Genomic DNA, 17540 nt, shown 5'->3' on the forward strand with positions numbered 1-17540 from the left:
TAATAGGAAATTGGATGAAATAGGGCTTGAAATGTGCTCTTGTCGGTTCTCTTTTAAAGCTGATACGTTCCAGTAGATTGACATGCATGAGCTTCTGCCTTATATTCTTTCCAACCTGTATATATATATTATTGCTGATTATTTTTAAATAAGCAAGCTCCCCAAAAGTAGGCAATAAATGGAGGACCATTTTGTATATCGTCCCTTCCTGGGTATTATATGCGATTCTCCCCTTAAATGAAACATGATGCAAATTTTCAAGGTTTGTAAGCCTTAATTTATTTTCCAAGGTAAATAGTACATTGTTTATATGTTTGTATCAACTAGATAAATGCAGCGTTAAATGCAATTGAAAGTTAGTACTTAGGAATACTAGATGCGGCTGTAACTGTGCGATCCATTCGGCTAGAATCGCTTACCAGATTCCCATCAGATCTGCAGCGTTTGCTGCACCTGGTTATCAACGTTGATGTAGTTCTCCTGGACATCCTTCACCATGAAGTCCACCAGGTTAGCCAGATCGTACTTGTGCTGCCAGTGCCAGTCTCGTCGGGCATCCGAGTCGTCGAACACCTCTGGCCACGCATCCGCGATCAGCTGGCGGCTATCCGGCTTGTAGGCCACGTGAAGATGGGGCACGTGCTTGCTCAGTTCTTTCACCAGTTCCTCGGGTGTGAAGGACATGGCTGTGACGTTGTAAACGCGACGCTTTAACTTCTCATTCGGCGCCTTCATGAACTCCAGAAGGGATCTGGAATTTAAAGAATATAATTTGAATTAGACTCATGGGGATATAGATAATTACTGATAAGCACACTCACCGCAGGCAATCGTCAATGTACATCATTGGCAGTCGGGTGTCGGGGCGTAGGTAGCAGGTGTATTTACCGTGTCGCAGGGCGTCATGGAAAACGGCAACGGCATAATCTGGAGAGGATATGGTTAAAATAATATATGGTATTTAAAAAAGTTGATTATTGCAGTTTAAATTTAAACTAAAGCTCCTATTTTCCTTTCTCAGTCTCTTGCTCTGGCTCATGCTCTTACTCTGCCTCTGCCTCTGGCTCTGGCTCTGACTCTTGCTCTGACTTCTACTCTGCCTCTGGCTCCTAATCTTGCTCTTGCTCTGTCTCTGCCTCTCGCTCTGGCTCTGCCTCTGCCTCTGGCTCCTAATCTTGCTCTTGCTCTGTCTCTGCCTCTCGCTCTGGCTCTGCCTCTGGCTCCTGCTCTGGCTCCTGCTCTTGCTCTGCCTCTAGCTCCTGCTCTGGCTCTCGCTCTGGTTCATGCTCTGGCTCTGCCACTGCCTCTGGCTCCTGCTCTGGCTCTGGCTCCGGCTCTCGCTCTGGTTCATGCTCTGGCTCTGCCTCTGGATATGGCTCTGGCTCTGGATCTGGTTCTGGCTCTCGCTCTTGGTATGGCTCTGGCTCTGCCTGTGCCTCTGGATCTGGCTCTCGCTCTTGGTCTGGCTCCTACTCTGGCTCTTGCCCTACCTAAGGCTCCTGTTCTGCCTCTGGCTCCTGCTCCTGCTCTTGCTCTGCCTGTGCCTCTGGCTCCGGCTCTCGCTCTGGCTCCTGCTCCTGCTCTTGCTCTGCCTGTGCCTCTGCCTCTGGCTCTGGATCTGGCTCTGACTCTTGCTCTGTCTCTGACTCGGACTCTTATTCTGGCTCTGGCTCTGCCTCTGGATATGGCTCTGGCTCTCGCTCTTAGTTTGACTCTTGCTCTGTATCAGACTCTGACTCTTGCTCTGCCTCTGCCTCTGGCTCTGGATCCTGCTCTTGCTCTGCTTCCGCCTCTGGCTCCCGCTCTGGCTCCGGCTCTGGCTCCGGCTCTGGCTCCGGCTCTCGGCCTGGCTCCTTCTCTGGGTCTGCCTCTGCCTCTGGCTCTTGCTCTGGCTCCCTCTCCCTCCCTCTCTCTTGCTCTCTAATTCCCTTTCTCTGCGACTCTCTTCAATGCTTTCTAGCGCTCGCTACCCATCGCTCTCGCTCTGCTCTCCCCGCCACTCTGAGGGGTATAAATAGAGGCACGATCCGCTCGCCGCCCCTTAGTCCGTCGGCAGCTTTCCTCGTGTTCGGTTCTATTGTGACAGTGATAACTTCGACCAACTAAAGTGGCTTGCGCATCGTAACTCATCTGGATACCCTAAAGTCATCTCCCGTCGCTGGAAATGTGTAAATCCTAATTAAGAAGATCTGCTAAACAGCAAGAATGGAAGTCTGCCCTGGAATATGATAATCATCGATGAATCCCAGCCAAGTTAGACGTTTGAAGAAGAAGAATAACTGTGGGTAAGTCCCAACCAATACTATTATATCTTAAACATAGCTTTCATAGCTGCGATCGGTAAACAAACCTTTCTAGTTTTACCATAATGATAAGCACTTTAAGAAAACTGCAAAGCCTCTTTAATTAACCACAGAAAGCCATATAATTTTAGTGCACGTAAAGGTGTATCACCAGAATCAGATATATAAATGATGCCCATTGCCTTGCCCTTTGATTAAACCATAAATTGGCGATGGAATTGAAGCATATTTGTGATAAACAAATTGGATTAAATTAGGCTTGAAATGGCTTAAGTAAGGCAACAGATATTTTCTAGTCGATTGACATGCATGTGAGCTTAGGTAGAAAGTTCATTCTTACCTGTGGTGCCACCACCTGGCGGATCGCTGGATATAACCCCGGGGAAGCGCAGGCATCTGAAGTCCAGGCCAAATTTGTGATAATAGTATTCGCCAATCAGCTCGGCGTGCACCTTGGAAACGCCATAAATAGTGCGGGGTCGCTGGATCTGTGGAATACAAGACCCATAACAGTTCAGTATCGAGCAAACAAAGCTGTGGGAGCAGGAGAAGGTGTCCTACCGTAACATTTGGTGTGGGGTTCCGGGGACTGTCGGGGCCAAAGGCTCCAATGGTGCTGGGCACGAAAATGCGAAGTTTGTACTGCTTTGCCAGCTCAATGACATTGTGCACACCCTCAATGTTGACCCTGCAGGGGGATATTTTTATTTATTTTGGGTAAAACGCTTTTTTTTGTAAAATTAAGTCTCACCTCACTGCCAAAGGCACATTCTGCTCGCCCACGGCACTGAGCAGCGCCGAGAAATGAATTAGCCAGTCAATACGATGGTCCACAACTATCTTCTGCAGTCCCTTAAAGTCCAGAATATCGGCGAAGATATAGGGTCCATTCTCCAGTACCGACTTGCTGGGTTTTACGATGTCCGAAAGGATTACATTGTGGCTGCCATACTGCGTCCGGAGTAATTTGGCACACTCAATGCCCAGTTGGCCAAGACCTCCTAGAAAGTCATAAGCAAACAAACCATTTTTATGTTGAGAACATAACTACTTTATATATTCTTTAAAACGAAGCATAATATTATAGAAAACGAAAGTTTTTTAAAAGACTAGTCCTCGAATTTATATTTTCAAGAGCAATAAAAAAATAGTACTGGAAAGGATTGCTTTATTAGTCTTCTGACAAAAGATCTGTATGCATTCTGACATAATAGTCGAGCCTCGATTTAAGTGGAGTAAAAACGCCGACTAGACATCGAATTAGCTTAAACACTCAGACATTCAAAACTAATTTTTATGCAAACAAAAAGGATATGCTTTCATTTATCTGGATATTAAAACTTCAATATAACATAGGGGGATGCACAAGAAAATGTTGCTGGCTTAGAAGTTTAGCAACATTCTGCTTGCAACACAAGGATGTTGCAGAGGCTCATCCTACCCCAAAGGATAGTTGATTTTAAAATAATCTATACATTATGACAACAAAAATAATATAGAAACACTTTAAACGCACACCAAAATACAACCGGTTAAACAATAATTATTTAACATTCACACACTTTTAAAAAATAATTGTTGACTAGAAAATAAAAGAAAACTCGGAAGTTCGTCGAGTTCATAACAATATATATATTAACCAGCTGTTGGTCGTCTGTCCAATCGGCCTTGAAACGCTTCACATCGTATTGCCAGGCGGCATGGATATATGTTTTACTATATAAATATAGCCGGAGACACGTGGCGCAACTGAATGGCAACCAACTGACCTGTGATGAGAATTTTGGGGGGTCTACCCTGGGGGGGCACGTGGTGGACAGAGCGTGTTTGGACCAACTGACTGGCTGCAGGACTAATAGTCCTTGTGATCCTTGGAATAGCCACGATTAGCGACTGCGGATTCGCGACGGGCCCCAGGGCCAAGCTGGCAAGGCACTTGCGGAACATTTTCCAGATCTCTGCGATCTCAGCGAGCGACGATTTTCAACTGATTTCGAAATTTGCGAAATATTTCTCACGAGGCCCTCAGAATTTGCTGTGACTACAACTAATTTCCTCGCTATATGTTTTTGCATATATCGCATCGCGTGAGCGCACTCTCGGATCCCGTCGGTGGTCTGACTTTGGGTTTAGTGAGTATTAGTTTTAGTTGGCAGCCATTCAAATTCATTATGAGCTCTATGAGGAGCTGTTGTTGCTGGGACAACTGTCGCCATGGCACGCACTGGTTTTGTTTGGGGGCCCCAAGTTGAGTGATTCAATAAAAAACGAAAGCTGGCGCGTTTAGGAGGAGGCCTGGCAATTGACAACAACAAAAGCAGCAACCTCCCAGAGATGGAATTGGATAGATGGATGGGTTTCCTTTTCGATGGCGGGGGCAAGTCTATATATGAGTATATCTATTATATATACATATATATTACGTCGACAGTGGGTTATGGTTATGTAATGGGAATTGTGCGACAAACAGGGTGATTTTTAGGTGAGCTCTTGGGGCAGGCCCCCATTTTCGAGGGGGTGTGTCTTGGTTGGTTTTCTTTATCTTTACTTGCTAAGAATCTACTTGGTTTTTCCTTGTTTCAATGTTTCCTTCCGGAAATAAATACTCTTCATTATTTTAGGGAATTATATGATATATCTAAATCCTAATTACCTTTAAAAAAAGTTAAGTTGCTTTATATTTTTCCCCATTATAATATCTACATTAAATAAATACTCTTCATTATTTTAGGGAATTATATGATACATGTATCTAAATCCTAATTACTTTTAAAATGGCTAAATTGCTTTATATTTTTCCCCATTATAATATCTACATTAACTTTAACTTACCTATCACCATGAAATCAAATTACCAAATAATGGAATATGCAGAATTTCTTTTTAAAGTTATATAAAACATACGATTTAGTATTTATTTGTTGAAAGCATATACATAGATATTTAAAAATTTTTTCCTTTTACTGTTTATAACATATATATTGTATAACACAATATATTATATAGTTATATATTTTTCAGAAACAATTTTAAGAGTCTCAATACTTAGGATAACTTTAACTCTTTTAATCTGAGTTAGGTCTTTTTATAAAACCTTTTTATTTTCAACAGTTAAAATCCCCTTTATTATAGTAATGTTTAAAACGATTATTTCATAGTTTAGACATCACGTGTTTATGAAATTTAATTTAATAAATTACTAACCACACAACCAAAAAATCAGTGAAACTCTTGTAGTATCATACCATTGCGTGATTAATAACAATTTATCCCTCTATATACCACAAATCGGATTAACCTTGAGGGCGAAATTCAATTTCATTGACAATGAACGCCAGTCTCTCGGGGGGTCAGTATGATATGGATTCCAATTAGCAGGTTAAGCTATAGCTTAATCCGTATTCAAATCGGACACGTGTAGTGTCCAGATAGTCAAGTGCCATGAATTCGCACTATAAATATAATGAGGATGCTACTGAGGGGTCTGATCTGCCACTGATCTTATCATCTAGGGGCGGCGGTGGCCTTGACAACCCCTTGGATTCTCGTTCTCTCAAGTGCATGACGTCGATGGATTGCAAGTAAATATTGTGCACATAGAACTAAAAATATTATTATTTGCTTGCCAGTAGAAAGAAGGAAACAAAACATCTCAGAATTTCACTCTCTATGTTATATAGTATTTTTCGGTACGGATATTTCAAAATAAATGTGAAATTATTGTAGGGAAGCGAAAGTGAAAAGAGAAGCCAACCGACGATGAGGCCTTATGTCACATCGCACACAGCAATTTATGCGCTTAATGAGGACTTTAATTTAATTTTTTGTTTTTAAGTAACCGAACCCCATGAAGCCAAAATTATTTCCCCTAGGAAATGTAATAGATTTTTGTAACAGAAAGATTGAGATTATGTGCATATATAGTATTTATGTAGTATGTATTATTAGTTTGTTAAAAACTAACATAGGAAAGCTTTTCGAATTAAAATAATGCATTTTTTGATTCGATTTTCGAATTTCAATTCCATGAATCCATCGAATTTAATTCAATTTTAAACTGCAAGGGTATAAAAACATAGGCCTCGCAAAGTTAGTTTTCTTTCTTGTATAAATTTGTTGATTTTTTGCCTGATAGTATATTGAGTATATATTAAATGGATTTTTTTACCTTTAAACGTTTAAAATGATTTAGTTAGTAAAATATAGTTATTATAAATCACAATTAACATCGATGCCATCTCAGCTGTTAATGTACGCAAGTATAGCAATTAACATAAATGAAAACTCGAAAATTGCTCTTGGCCTTCGTTTGCACACCTATTTCCTGTCATAATTCTCATAATAATAATTTCACTTGCAATTTCATTATGCCAAAAATAAACGAATAAACGACTCGACCTGGCCCAGGTCCAGGGCCCATCTCGAGGGAGGAAGAGTGGAGGGAGAGACCTCTGAACCGTGGTCACAGATCGTCTCACCCGCGTTCCACAAATGGAGTCCACTCCCCAGAAAGAGAATCAGCCAAGTGTGGCGCCTGCCGTTGGAACCCAACTTCGACTCCGACTCCGACTCCGACTTCAGCTGGCAGGAAGCCGACATTTCTGGTAGAGATCTTGAGTAATCCGCTGGGCTGTAACATTTTTCGAGCAACAGTTTCTGCGTGCATTCCAAACGAGGCGGTTCGTCCAAAACAGAAGGCTCGGCAAAGCCCATCGAATCGAGTCGTTTACTTGGATTAAGTAAATAAATCAACAAATCGCAAAAGCAAGAGTGAATCTGAAAGTGAAGTGATTCAAAACATAAATATAAGCAAAGCTAAAAGGCTTAATTAAACAATTAAGCAAGTGTTTGTGGTATTTTTTAGTTCAACCAAAGTTGTAGCAAAATATACAGCGACTAACTTGGATTTGTCACAGGACTCAGAGATAGTATTTATTGGATTACATTGCAACTGAGTAAGTTTATGAACCAAAAATTTAAAATAACATGAATATAGTTAATGAAATTATAGGCTTATGTACTATTTTATGAGCTTAAGTAGTTAAGGATATTTTTCCCATCTCATAAGTCTTAAAAAGCTTCCAAAACAATCTGTCTTTCAGTCAGATTTTTCTCATTTTCAAAATGTTTTAATTTATTTTCATAGCTTTCCTTAACTCACCCACATCTGAACTCAAAATCTACCTTTCTTAAAGAACCGTTCGATGTAGAACTAAACAGTTACTTAATTATAAGGAGAAAAGAAATCAGAGCAGGTGAAATTGTCGCGGGAGATAGAGATAGATAGATACATATGTAAGTAGGGGAATAGGAGGGTCTTGGGGATGGGGCCTTCACTTAGTGTGACTTCAAGGCGTGCAAAATGCAAGAAATTACACACAGCTACAGCTACAGCTCCAGGTACTGTCAGATACAGATACATACAGAGCCTCAGCTACAGATGCAGATACTTGGAGCCGAACAATGATGAAAACGACAATAATTTCAAGGTTCGTTTGATGTAAACTCCGCTGCGCATGCGTAGAAACGCGCCAGAAGATAACACAAAAAGCTACATAAACCGAACCCCCGAGGCAGCGGTTTAGCGTTTTCACTCTATTCCAAAGTTTTGCAGCTGCTTCTGCTGCTGTTTTTCTGTCTTTCAGTCTGATTTTTGTTTTTTTCGTTAAATGATTACAAAATTTTCGTTGAAAAGCCATGTTACGCTTCTCGGCGCAAAGAGTTTCTTTTTGGAGTTGCGCAGTTGCATGGATAGAGGGTGGGATGGTTATAGTTATAGCCAAGCCACGGAAAGGTATAATGTCTATACGTTATGAAGACGAGACGAGTCTCGGGGCTATTGCACAAGACAGCGTACGTACGACTTCCTGTCGTACGTCTGTCGAGGCCTTAAACAAAAGAAGGGTTTATGAGGCGTTAGAAGTGCATTTGAAGATGAAAGTATTCAAGATATAGAGGAAATAAATATATAAAATAATATATAGTAGTTCAATTTGTACAAGGGAAGGAAATAGATATCATTAGTGGACCCACAATCAGCAAACAACCAAGACTAATCTGATCAATATCCCAACCCAAAACAAGTTTAAATGATTCCACCTGTCTAGGCCAAATCTAATCTCAGTCGCTTCAAACCAAATTCTATTAAAATCTGGACTTGTGATTAAAACAAACCAATTGCCATTAATCGTGTTGAAAATGGGCATTCATATTAATCAAGATTCTTGCCTTCTTATTAAATGCGAACACTCGAAGCTAGACAGCTCAAGGAGTGGTTAATAACTGACCATTACCTTATGTTTGGAGTCATTATCTAATCGGGCTAAGCGCACCAATAAATTCAAATAAATGTATATATGGCTTTCATAAACTCTCACATCATCGGTACTTGCACATTTGACTGTCTTGGAGCTGTCCTACCTGAATTTAGATAAGATGACCGCCAAATGTATTGCAATAAAGGTTACTTATTTGGGTTTTTTGATTCGGAAACATTTCTATTTCATTTAGATTGATAATGAAATGGCATATCCATAAATAACCCTCGAAATTACTGCAGTTCGTGAATTTTTATTGGCTTACATTTCTTCATAGGCATTGATGCGCCTGATGATCGGATCATTGACCAACTCCTTCATGTTCCTTGCAATGATAAAGTCCAGATGGTTGAAACTCTGCACCGGCACGCGGTAGTCCTCCACCAGATTGGTGAACCTGGAAACCAGGGTGTTTACATCCTCGGGTCCGCACAGGGCATCATTGGTGCTGGAGTACAAGTGAGTGGGAGCGGTAATCTTGCTGAGGTCGTAGTCCGGGGGCAGATCCTGACCGTACAGCTCATTGTTCAGCTTGGTACCCCAATCGTACTGACGGAACTCGTGCGAGTCGTACAGCTGCAGGAAGTGGATGCCCTGGTTGCTGGAGGAGCCACCAGGATGGGTCTGAATTAGGACGCTCATGGAGCTCTGTAAAAGAGGAAATTGGTTTTAAAGCGCTTGTACGAATACTCAATATTCCCCATAGAATAGAGATATATATGTTTTCTTTTCCACTCACGGCATTGGCATTCTCGTATCCTCCGTTGGCGAACATGATGAAGGCGTTCTTGCAAATTGTCTCGGACATGTGGCAGCCATTGTCCACCACGCGATTGACCAGATTATTATGGGGAATAAGTTCAGTGTCTACCAGCAGCTGGTTCCAAATGCCGCCAGGCTTGCCCACCAACGGACCCAAAGCGTTGAAAATGAAGGATCGGCCGTGCTCGAAGAAGGCGCACGGAGCCAGCAGATGTCCGGACCTGATCTTGTCGTTATATTTTGGACGCACTGAGAGCATCGCCAAATAGACGGTGGTGCCCTGCGAGTGTCCGGCATAGTGCAACTTTGGGAATTCGGTCACGTCGAGGATGTAGTCGATCATGGCGGGGATATCGATGGTTCCGATTTCGTGCCAGCTAAAGTGCCAGAATTTGTGGCTGTTTAGCGAGATCAAGTTGTTCTCCCGCGAGTAAATGTTGCCGCGGGCATTGCCCAGCCAGACATCGTAGCCGGCATCAGCCAGAAGGTAGGCCAACGAGTTATCCGGACCCGAGGAGAGCCAGCAGTCCGAGTTGCTGAACAGGCCGTGCTGCAAGAGAACCGGCGGACGCACCTTGTCCTCGTTCCTCAGCTTGTGCGAGTGGGGAATGCGGAACAGGGTCAGCACATAGCCATCCTCAGTGACCACTTCGTGGGTCTCGGTCGGGTAGCCGTGCGAGCGGATCCTCTCGTCCGACTTGACGATCTCACTGAGACAGTACTCCGACTTCTCGGCGACGGCCAGACCCGCCACCAAACTGAACAGTAGGGCGTAAGCAATAGGACCCATGCTGGAATAACTTGATTGTTGTCCAAACTGGCGGTGGGGCCTTCTTTATATAGTCAGGTGGGTCTTATCTGACCGTGGAATAGCCACCGATTTCCAGGTCTGCTGATTTATGAAGATACTCTTGTCGAACACACTTTAAAAATATAGTCAACGCCCTCTAGTTATTGAAAAGTAAAGAAATTAATAAAATAATTCATTAGAGATTTAATTTAAATCAATAAGGCACCAAAGAGTATGGAGTGAAATATACATTTTTACATTTTAAACTATGCTTTAAAACTTAATTGGCTTTGAGTCACATAGGGAAAATTGAAAATATATTTATGTGAAAGAATTGAAGTCACCAAATATGTCAGAATTTTAAAATACATGTTCCGAATAATTTTCATGAAATCTTAGCTATCGAAAACCATATAGTTATAATTATCAATAATCAAAGTTCTAAGTAAATATATTTAATTTATTGCATCATTGTAGAACTTTCAAATCTAAATCATTATTTTTCGAGTGCAGGAATGTCCCCCAATCTTGAATGGCGAGCACCTGGCTGGCAAAAGTTTGATAGGACAGAGTTAATCCCATCGAGGGGGTCTGGTCTACAGTTCGACGGAACTCTCTCTCGCCGCAGCAATAAAACATAATTTATTTTTAATTCAATCTATTCCGCCTGCTAAATATTTTGATTAATATACGATGTAAGGAGGGTGTGTTCGAATGGCACAAGTGTTCATATGACGCTTGTTTTGATTTTTCGCGGCTGCACTCTATTTTTAGTCATTGAGGGTTCTAGTTTCTGGATTTGATAATATTATAAAGAGTTGAATGAAGCATACGTTTCGTAACTTACTCGAATGTAGCTATGTAGGTATTTCAAAAGGTATTCTAAACTAAACGATTTTATTTAATTTGAATGTCTCTGTATAGCTATGTGCCCAGTTGGCCACAAACAGCCTGCTCCGCCCTCAAATTCTATGGTTTAGTTCATTACCAGGATGTTGCTGACCATCTTTCTATTGCTTTGTGCTGGCCTAAATCTTATAAGGGCCGAAAGCTGTCCTCCCTCGCAGGCCATTCTGCCCTGTCGCTGTTCCCTGAGGGGAAAGGAAATTCAGATATGGTAAGTTTGATAGACAATTTAAATTTAAATCTGATTTAAATGCAAAATCCTATACCTTACAGGTGCTCCCATAGCAATCTCCCACAGATTATGGACGGTTTGAAAGCTGTGGAGCGGAATATCAAGGGAAGAATCGACGAGCTGGTGCTGGAGAATAACCAGTTGCCGGCTCTGCCGGGACGTTTCTTTGGGAGCCTGCAGATCGTGCGCCTGATGCTCCGCCACAACAGCATCGAGCGGGTTTCCAACGGCTGGCTCAACGAGTTGGAGAATGGCCTGGTGGAGATATTTGTGGTGGAGCCGCAGCTGCGCAGTATTCCGGCGGAGAGTCTAAACGGGATGATCAACATGCTGGCCATCACCATCCAGAGCGATGAGTTAAAGCATTTACCCGACTTCTCGGGACTGCTGAGCCTCACCTACTTAAGTGTCCAGACGGGAGCGTTGCAGGAATTGCCATCGCACCTGTTCCGGCACCTACCCAAGCTGCAACATATCCATATCACTGGCGGGGCAGGACTCACACGTCTGGAGGCGGGTCTCTTCGACGGTCTAATCTCGCTGAAGAACTTGGATCTATCGCACAACGGCCTCAACTGGATCCATTTGCGTGCCCTGTCTCGGCTGCCCAACCTGGTGAGTCTGAAGCTCTCGCACAACCAAATCAGTGATGTGGGCATGGTGGGTCGCATTGTCAAGGATCTGGAGCACCTGAAGAAGCTGCGGCTGGACCATAATCTCATTAGCGTCATCGAGGATGGTTCGTTTGTGGATTTGCCCAATCTCTCGGAGATGCATCTGAATGACAATAGGATCACAGAGCTGCAGTATGGAGCCTTTCTGCGCACTCCCCAACTAAAGACCATCTACCTGCAGAATAATCTCATACGTCGGATTCACCCGGAGTCACTGCTCCAGGCTAGTGGCAGCGGCGTGGAGGCGGTGCACATCTACAACAATGAGATTGGTCATGTCGAGGCCCTAAGGGCTCTTCTCGACGCTCTACCCAGCCTTCGGTACCTGGACATGAGTGGGAATTTGCTGAGCGAACTACCCTACGGAGCTCTCAGGGGTCACGGCACTTTGGAGCAGCTCCATCTTAACCACAACCAGTTGAGGCTTATTGAACGGGACGCCCTGATGGCCATGCCGGCGCTGAGGGAACTGCGGATGAGGAACAACAGTCTGTCCTCGGATTTGCCGCTACCCTTTTGGAATCTGCCTGGTCTCAAGGGACTCGATCTGGCGCAGAATCAGTTCAGCAGGGTGGACTCACAGCTGCTGGCAGGTCTGCCCTCGTTGAGGAGGCTAGATCTCAGTGAAAATGGTTTAAGGGAACTGGCCCCCAATAGTTTCCGACATAATCCTCTCCTGGAAACCCTTAACATATCCTCCAATGAGCTGGGAAAAATCCACTCATCCACGCTGCTGCATTTGGAAAGGCTCTTTGAGGTGGATGCCAGTTACAATCAGCTGAAGGCGGTTATTGGAGGTCTTCCCCGGATTGTGGAGCGCATCTCTCTGAAGGGTAACCACATCTCCGTTCTCCCAGCTGCCGCTAGCAAGGATCTGCAGTTGCCCAATCTGCGAATGCTGGATCTCAGCCAAAATCGGATAGAGCAGCTGCCCAGGCACGGTTTCCAGGGTGCATCCGAGCTAAGGGTCTTGAGTCTGGCTCAGAACGAGATTCGCCAACTGGAGGACACCTCCTTCATTGGAATCCAAAGCCTGGAGTTGCTCCACCTACAGGAGAACCAACTGGGCGAAGCTGATGAGCGAGCTCTGCTACCGCTGGCTGAGCTGAGAAACCTGAATCTTCAATCCAACAAACTGGAGGCCATCACGGATAATTTCTTCTCGAACAACAGCCGGCTGGAGCAATTGGACTTGTCCAGGAACCTAATACGTAGCATCTCACCCACAGCCTTCGATACCCAGAGGTCACTGGAGTACCTGGATTTGTCGGGCAACGCTCTACTTGACATATCCGTGGGTTTGGGAAACCTGAACAGCCTCCGGGATATCGATCTCAGCTATAATCAGATATCCCGCATCCAATCCGATGTGATAGGCGGTTGGCGTAATGTTGTGGAGATTCGTTTATCCAATAATCTTATCGTGGAACTGCAGCAGGGCACCTTCCGGAATTTGCCAAAACTTCAGTATCTCGATCTCAGCAGTAATGAGATCAGGAACGTGGAGCCGGGAGCCCTCAAGGGTCTCGACGAACTCCAGGAATTCGTTCTGGCCGACAACAAGTTGGTGGAGCTCAAGGACCATGTCTTTGAGGAGCTACCGAGCCTCCTGGCCTCCCACTTTCAGTACAACAAACTGCGTTACATCTCTCCAGAAAGCTTTCACAATGCCAACTCGTTGGTATTCCTCAATCTGTCCAATAACCATTTCAGGAACATGGAGAATATAGGTCTTCGTAGTATGCGCAATCTAGAGGTTCTGGACCTGTCCACCAATGGCGTCAAGTTGGTGTCCACGATGCCTCTAAAGGCCCTCAATTGGCTGGTGGAGCTTAAAATGGACAACAATCAGATATGTCGGATTCAGGTGAGATTTAAGTACTAAAATTATGAAAATAATTATTCTAAATTATAATAATTATAAAATAGGTTTTAAGATTTTAGAAAAGCCGGCAAAATACGAAGCTAAAATAGTTAATTGTATACTATTCTCCACCTTTCTTATCTACATTGATCCCATAGGGATTTATTTATATATAAATGGTTTTTTATTATATGTTAATTACTATAATCATAGGGTTCCCCATTCGAGACCATGCCCCGTTTGCGTGTATTATCTATGCGAAACAACCAACTGAGGAGCATCAAAGAGAGAACCTTCCGAAACCTCCGAGGAAATATAGCCATTTTAGATGTAGATGGTAAGATATATCCGAAACTAAAAAATTTAAAGTATAAATCACAAAATTATTATCTAAATCCAGGAAATCCCATCGATTGCAACTGTGAGATGCAATGGCTCTCCGTTTGGCTGCAGGAGACAAACTTCCCCTATCCGGGGCCCAAGTGCCAGGATGGACGCCTCCTAAGAGCAGCTCGCATGGAAAGGAGTCTGTGTGTGGGAACGGATGTCTTTGGAAACGAACGGACCAACGATGGCAATCAGTTGCCACTGCTCAACGAGCATGGTGATGTCTTCCAGAGGGATTTGCCAGAGGATTTCAACGACGAATGCGAGGCATTCGAGGGTACGAGACTACCAGGCGATCGACCTCTAGTGGGCGAGAGCGAATACTTCTATGATCAGTATGTGGACGCCACTGAAGCACCAGACACCACAAACTCCGTGGTCAGCACCTCGCAGCGACCCAAGCCTAATCCCACGTTAAACAGCAACCTAGATCTCAACAATACAATACTGCACACCAAGTACTTCAATCGGAAACCGCAACCCGGCTCCGGATCTCCCTTCACCTTCTTCGGCTATCCACTGCCCAGTGTGAGCTTGGGTCGCTTCTTTGGCTTCGGGGATCGGGGACGCAAGCAGCGAACTGATGGCAGCGACGAGATGCCCGCCACCCATCGCATGGCTCACATTAGCCTGCCAAGCGGCGGCCAGCGAGGCAAGACCAGGATGTATCAGCCGAATAGTGCAGAGTTTGAGAAGTACTTGAAGGATCAACAGCAGCAGCAGCAGGAGAAGCAGAGTGTGGCCAGGAACCGCTATGTGGACACGGACTCCACCACTTCTTCTCTGGAGGATGCCGTGAGCAACGAGAGCGGAAGTGCAGCCACCACAGTCGGTGTCTTTCGCACCACCTTCAGGGAGCCATCAAGTATCGAACGCGGTGGTTTTCGTCCAATAGTCCCTGTCCACGTGGGTGGCTTTATGCCAGTGCACGATCCCCAGCAACGACGTGGCACTGTGGAGGCAGTGAATATTACGGGAAAGCAGCAGCCGGATGCGATGGCACAAACCAAAGACCAGCGAAAATTTCTGCCGATCCCAGTTCTGACTAGACCTAAACCTACTGTAAGCAATGGAGCAAGCGCGGAGACAGCTACCTATGATGTAACGGAAACTACACCGGACTTTACCACCACAACGCCTCTGATGCCGAGCAATAGGATGACCACTAGTACAACCAGAGCTACCACAACTACAGTGCGGAGCACAAGACCCACTACCAGCACCCAGGTGCCTCCGGTATATGACGGATCATCGTCCAGCAGCGAACAGGTGCAGGAGTCGCATTACGATGACGATGATCTGGAGGCACAATCGGTGACCCTACTGAGGCCTCCGCCTCTAGTGCATACAACCACAGCGGAGACGATCCTATTAATTCCACCTGCTGAAGAGCATGTCGCGCAGATTAAGAGCCGAACATGGGCGACGACCACCACAACAACGCCCCAGAGTCCCAGAGACTATAAGGCAACTACTGCGCGTCCTACAAGCTCAGTGGCTCCACCTCCTTCCCAGTCAATACGCGGCGGAGGACGCTCCACCATAACCAAAGTGTACACTCCCCACCAGCAGCAACCGGTTGCTCAACCTACGGCGGAGGAATATCAACGCACCACGCCCAGTGCCGACAACGAAGGCTTGGCCAGTGAGCATCAGCTCACAGCCAATGCCCAAAAACGCACAGAAGTGGAGCTCCTCCAGGTTGATCGAGTGGATCGTAAGGATGGCATGGATTGGTACTATGAGAGCTTTAAAAAGAAGCGCGATTTCAATGGCGGTGCTGCTGTGCGAAAAACAGCCCAAAAGGAGGTGTTCTTCGATGGAATAGGGGCAAGTGGTTCTTTCAGTTGGAGTCGATTGAGCAAGAGGGAGACTCTTTTCCTATGCCTGTTATTGTTGTGGGGAGCAGCGTGTTAAACAGTTTTGTAAGATCTTAAAATATTGAATTATGTATGTTTTTAAAATAAAGACTTTATTTTATATATTATAAGCGAAGATTTAATTAGTTCAGCATCTGTAAGTGAAGAAAGAATTGGTAATTAAGATGTTTTCAAACCTAGGCATAGTTAATCTTGTGTTTTAAGTCAGATGGTGATGCATGTTAAATAGATTTCAACATAATTTCTCTGTTTTTGGGTATGATAGATGTCATCAGTTTAAGGATTTTATTTTAATTTTAATTATTCGAGGAATTAAATTACCTTTTGGTAGTTCCAATCATAGATAGGCACACAGTTAAAACAATTTTCGTCCGTCTGTAAAAGAAAAAAAAATGATTAGTAACTCCTATTTAATTAATCAAAGTTAAGTGTCTAAACTTTATTCAGATGGTGATGCATGTTAAATAGATTTCAACATTATTTCTCTGATTTGGTATGAAGTTAATCATCATTTAAAAAATAACACATTATTTATACAAGATTTGGTAAATTACCTTAACCTAGTCCGATGCTTTATAAAGAATTACTCCAGCACAAAGAGTTGCCTGCAAGGTAATAAAAAGTTTAAATTAGTGAACAAATAACTTACTACGATAAAATATTAAATTATTAATAATTTATTCAGATGGTGATGCATGTTAAATAGATTTCAACATAATTTCTCAGAGTTGGGTATGAGTTTATCATCAATATGGACATTATTGATGGACATCATGGATATTAAGAAATTACCTTAAAGCGGAGCCAAGTTGTGACAAGTTGTGTTCTTATATGATAAATACATACATACCTTAGAAATGTGGAAACATTTTAGCCTGTTCCCAAGTGTCTCACATTCAACACGTGGAGTTTGGTTCACGTTTGGTTATCCCATTCATTTTCAATAATTTCAACTTATTGCTGCTTGCTGAATTCCAGGTTTCAGGCACAATATAATGCCCAAAAGTTTCACATCAGATCTGTTGAATATTTTATGGATTTCTTGCATTTTACTAATTTAATTTAATATTTTAAGCGAGCCGACGACCACAAGCAATGAAAATTCAGATGGAAAGAAAGCACAAAGTTGCCGTATAATTATAATGCTGATATGACTTAGAGCTGCCAGAGTTTAAAAAGGCCCACTCTATGGCCACTACAAAAATCGAATTTTAAAAATATCGGCGAGATCGAAAAGAATGCTAAGAATTTTAGTTTAAATTTAAAATAGCAGCTAGGTAAAATAATAAATATTTTTTACACGATTATGCGTAATACCTCAAAAGCTTCCTGAAGGTCAGAGATAAAACCCAAATAGAATTTGACCTTTTAAGGTAGTATTATGTGCAGAGCTAAAACCATATTCTATATACCTTGTTGTAAGTG

The 17540-nt window shown here is 43.4% G+C and overlaps 3 protein-coding genes and 3 non-coding genes across 10 annotated transcripts; 1 reads left to right on the top strand and 5 right to left on the bottom strand.

Moving 5' to 3' along the window:
• Window positions 1-254: 254 nt before the first annotated feature.
• Window positions 255-4533, bottom strand: Tdh (L-threonine dehydrogenase). The gene is made up of 6 exons (XM_020953249.2): window positions 4073-4533; window positions 3055-3304; window positions 2865-2991; window positions 2644-2791; window positions 822-927; window positions 255-751 (listed from the first exon to the last, which is right to left on the bottom strand). Exons 1-6 carry the CDS (start codon window positions 4248-4250, stop codon window positions 430-432), a joined length of 1131 nt encoding a protein of 376 aa, XP_020808908.2. The 5' UTR covers window positions 4251-4533; the 3' UTR covers window positions 255-429.
• A 1678-nt stretch (window positions 4534-6211) lies between these two features.
• mag (magro) lies at window positions 6212-11359 on the bottom strand. 3 transcript variants are annotated; one of them, XM_086834231.1, is made up of 5 exons: window positions 11345-11359; window positions 11161-11263; window positions 9360-10329; window positions 8886-9268; window positions 6212-7079 (listed from the first exon to the last, which is right to left on the bottom strand). In XM_086834231.1, the coding sequence occupies exons 3-5, from the start codon at window positions 10170-10172 to the stop codon at window positions 7052-7054; spliced, it is 1224 nt and encodes a 407-aa protein (XP_086690357.1). In that variant the 5' UTR covers window positions 10173-10329; window positions 11161-11263; window positions 11345-11359; the 3' UTR covers window positions 6212-7051. The 3 variants fall into 3 exon arrangements, with proteins under 3 accessions (XP_086690357.1, XP_086690358.1, XP_086690359.1); XM_086834232.1 differs by lacking the exon at window positions 11345-11359 and having other exon boundaries at window positions 11161-11283; XM_086834233.1 differs by lacking the exons at window positions 6212-7079; window positions 11345-11359 and having other exon boundaries at window positions 8854-9268; window positions 11020-11177.
• Window positions 6711-16225, top strand: atk (artichoke). Of its 3 annotated transcripts, XM_020953235.2 has the most exons (5): window positions 6711-7258; window positions 11097-11289; window positions 11352-13851; window positions 14062-14185; window positions 14249-16225. In XM_020953235.2, exons 2-5 carry the CDS (start codon window positions 11165-11167, stop codon window positions 16150-16152), a joined length of 4653 nt encoding a protein of 1550 aa, XP_020808894.2. In that variant the 5' UTR covers window positions 6711-7258; window positions 11097-11164; the 3' UTR covers window positions 16153-16225. The 3 variants fall into 3 exon arrangements, with proteins under 3 accessions (XP_020808894.2, XP_086690354.1, XP_086690353.1); XM_086834228.1 differs by having other exon boundaries at window positions 6955-7258; window positions 14062-16225; XM_086834227.1 differs by lacking the exon at window positions 6711-7258 and adding an exon at window positions 10914-11033 and having other exon boundaries at window positions 14062-16225.
• An 86-nt stretch (window positions 16226-16311) lies between these two features.
• On the bottom strand, window positions 16312-16399 carry LOC147643485 (small nucleolar RNA Me18S-Um1356). The gene has a single exon (XR_015272075.1). It is a non-coding gene; the product is annotated as a small nucleolar RNA Me18S-Um1356 (small nucleolar RNA).
• Window positions 16400-16550: 151 nt separating this feature from the next.
• LOC147643486 (small nucleolar RNA Me18S-Um1356) lies at window positions 16551-16636 on the bottom strand. The gene has a single exon (XR_015272074.1). It is a non-coding gene; the product is annotated as a small nucleolar RNA Me18S-Um1356 (small nucleolar RNA).
• Window positions 16637-16788: 152 nt separating this feature from the next.
• On the bottom strand, window positions 16789-16875 carry LOC147643487 (small nucleolar RNA Me18S-Um1356). The gene has a single exon (XR_015272084.1). It is a non-coding gene; the product is annotated as a small nucleolar RNA Me18S-Um1356 (small nucleolar RNA).
• Window positions 16876-17540: the final 665 nt, after the last annotated feature.

The sequence above is a fragment of the Drosophila serrata genome, unplaced genomic scaffold, assembly GCF_035046125.1.
Source record: "Drosophila serrata isolate PLE 108 unplaced genomic scaffold, ASM3504612v1 contig_272, whole genome shotgun sequence".
Taxonomy (NCBI): domain Eukaryota; kingdom Metazoa; phylum Arthropoda; class Insecta; order Diptera; family Drosophilidae; genus Drosophila; species Drosophila serrata.

Coding starts and splice junctions, on each gene's coding strand:
- Tdh (XM_020953249.2), bottom strand. CDS start 4,250: ATGTTCCGCAAGTGCCTTGCCAGCTTGGCCCTGGGGCCCGTCGCGAAT. Junction 2,992..3,054: donor AATGTGCCTTTGGCAGTGAG/GTGAGACTTAAT, acceptor ATCCCCCTGCAG/GGTCAACATTGAGGGTGTGC. Junction 2,792..2,864: donor ACCCCACACCAAATGTTACG/GTAGGACACCTT, acceptor TGTATTCCACAG/ATCCAGCGACCCCGCACTAT.
- atk (XM_086834228.1), top strand. CDS start 11,165: ATGTTGCTGACCATCTTTCTATTGCTTTGTGCTGGCCTAAATCTTATA. Junction 11,290..11,351: donor GGAAAGGAAATTCAGATATG/GTAAGTTTGATA, acceptor TATACCTTACAG/GTGCTCCCATAGCAATCTCC. Junction 13,852..14,061: donor ATCAGATATGTCGGATTCAG/GTGAGATTTAAG, acceptor CTATAATCATAG/GGTTCCCCATTCGAGACCAT.
- mag (XM_086834231.1), bottom strand. CDS start 10,172: ATGGGTCCTATTGCTTACGCCCTACTGTTCAGTTTGGTGGCGGGTCTG. Junction 9,269..9,359: donor GATACGAGAATGCCAATGCC/GTGAGTGGAAAA, acceptor CCTCTTTTACAG/AGCTCCATGAGCGTCCTAAT. Junction 7,080..8,885: donor ATCAATGCCTATGAAGAAAT/GTAAGCCAATAA, acceptor CTTCACTTTCAG/ATTCACTCTTGCTTTTGCGA.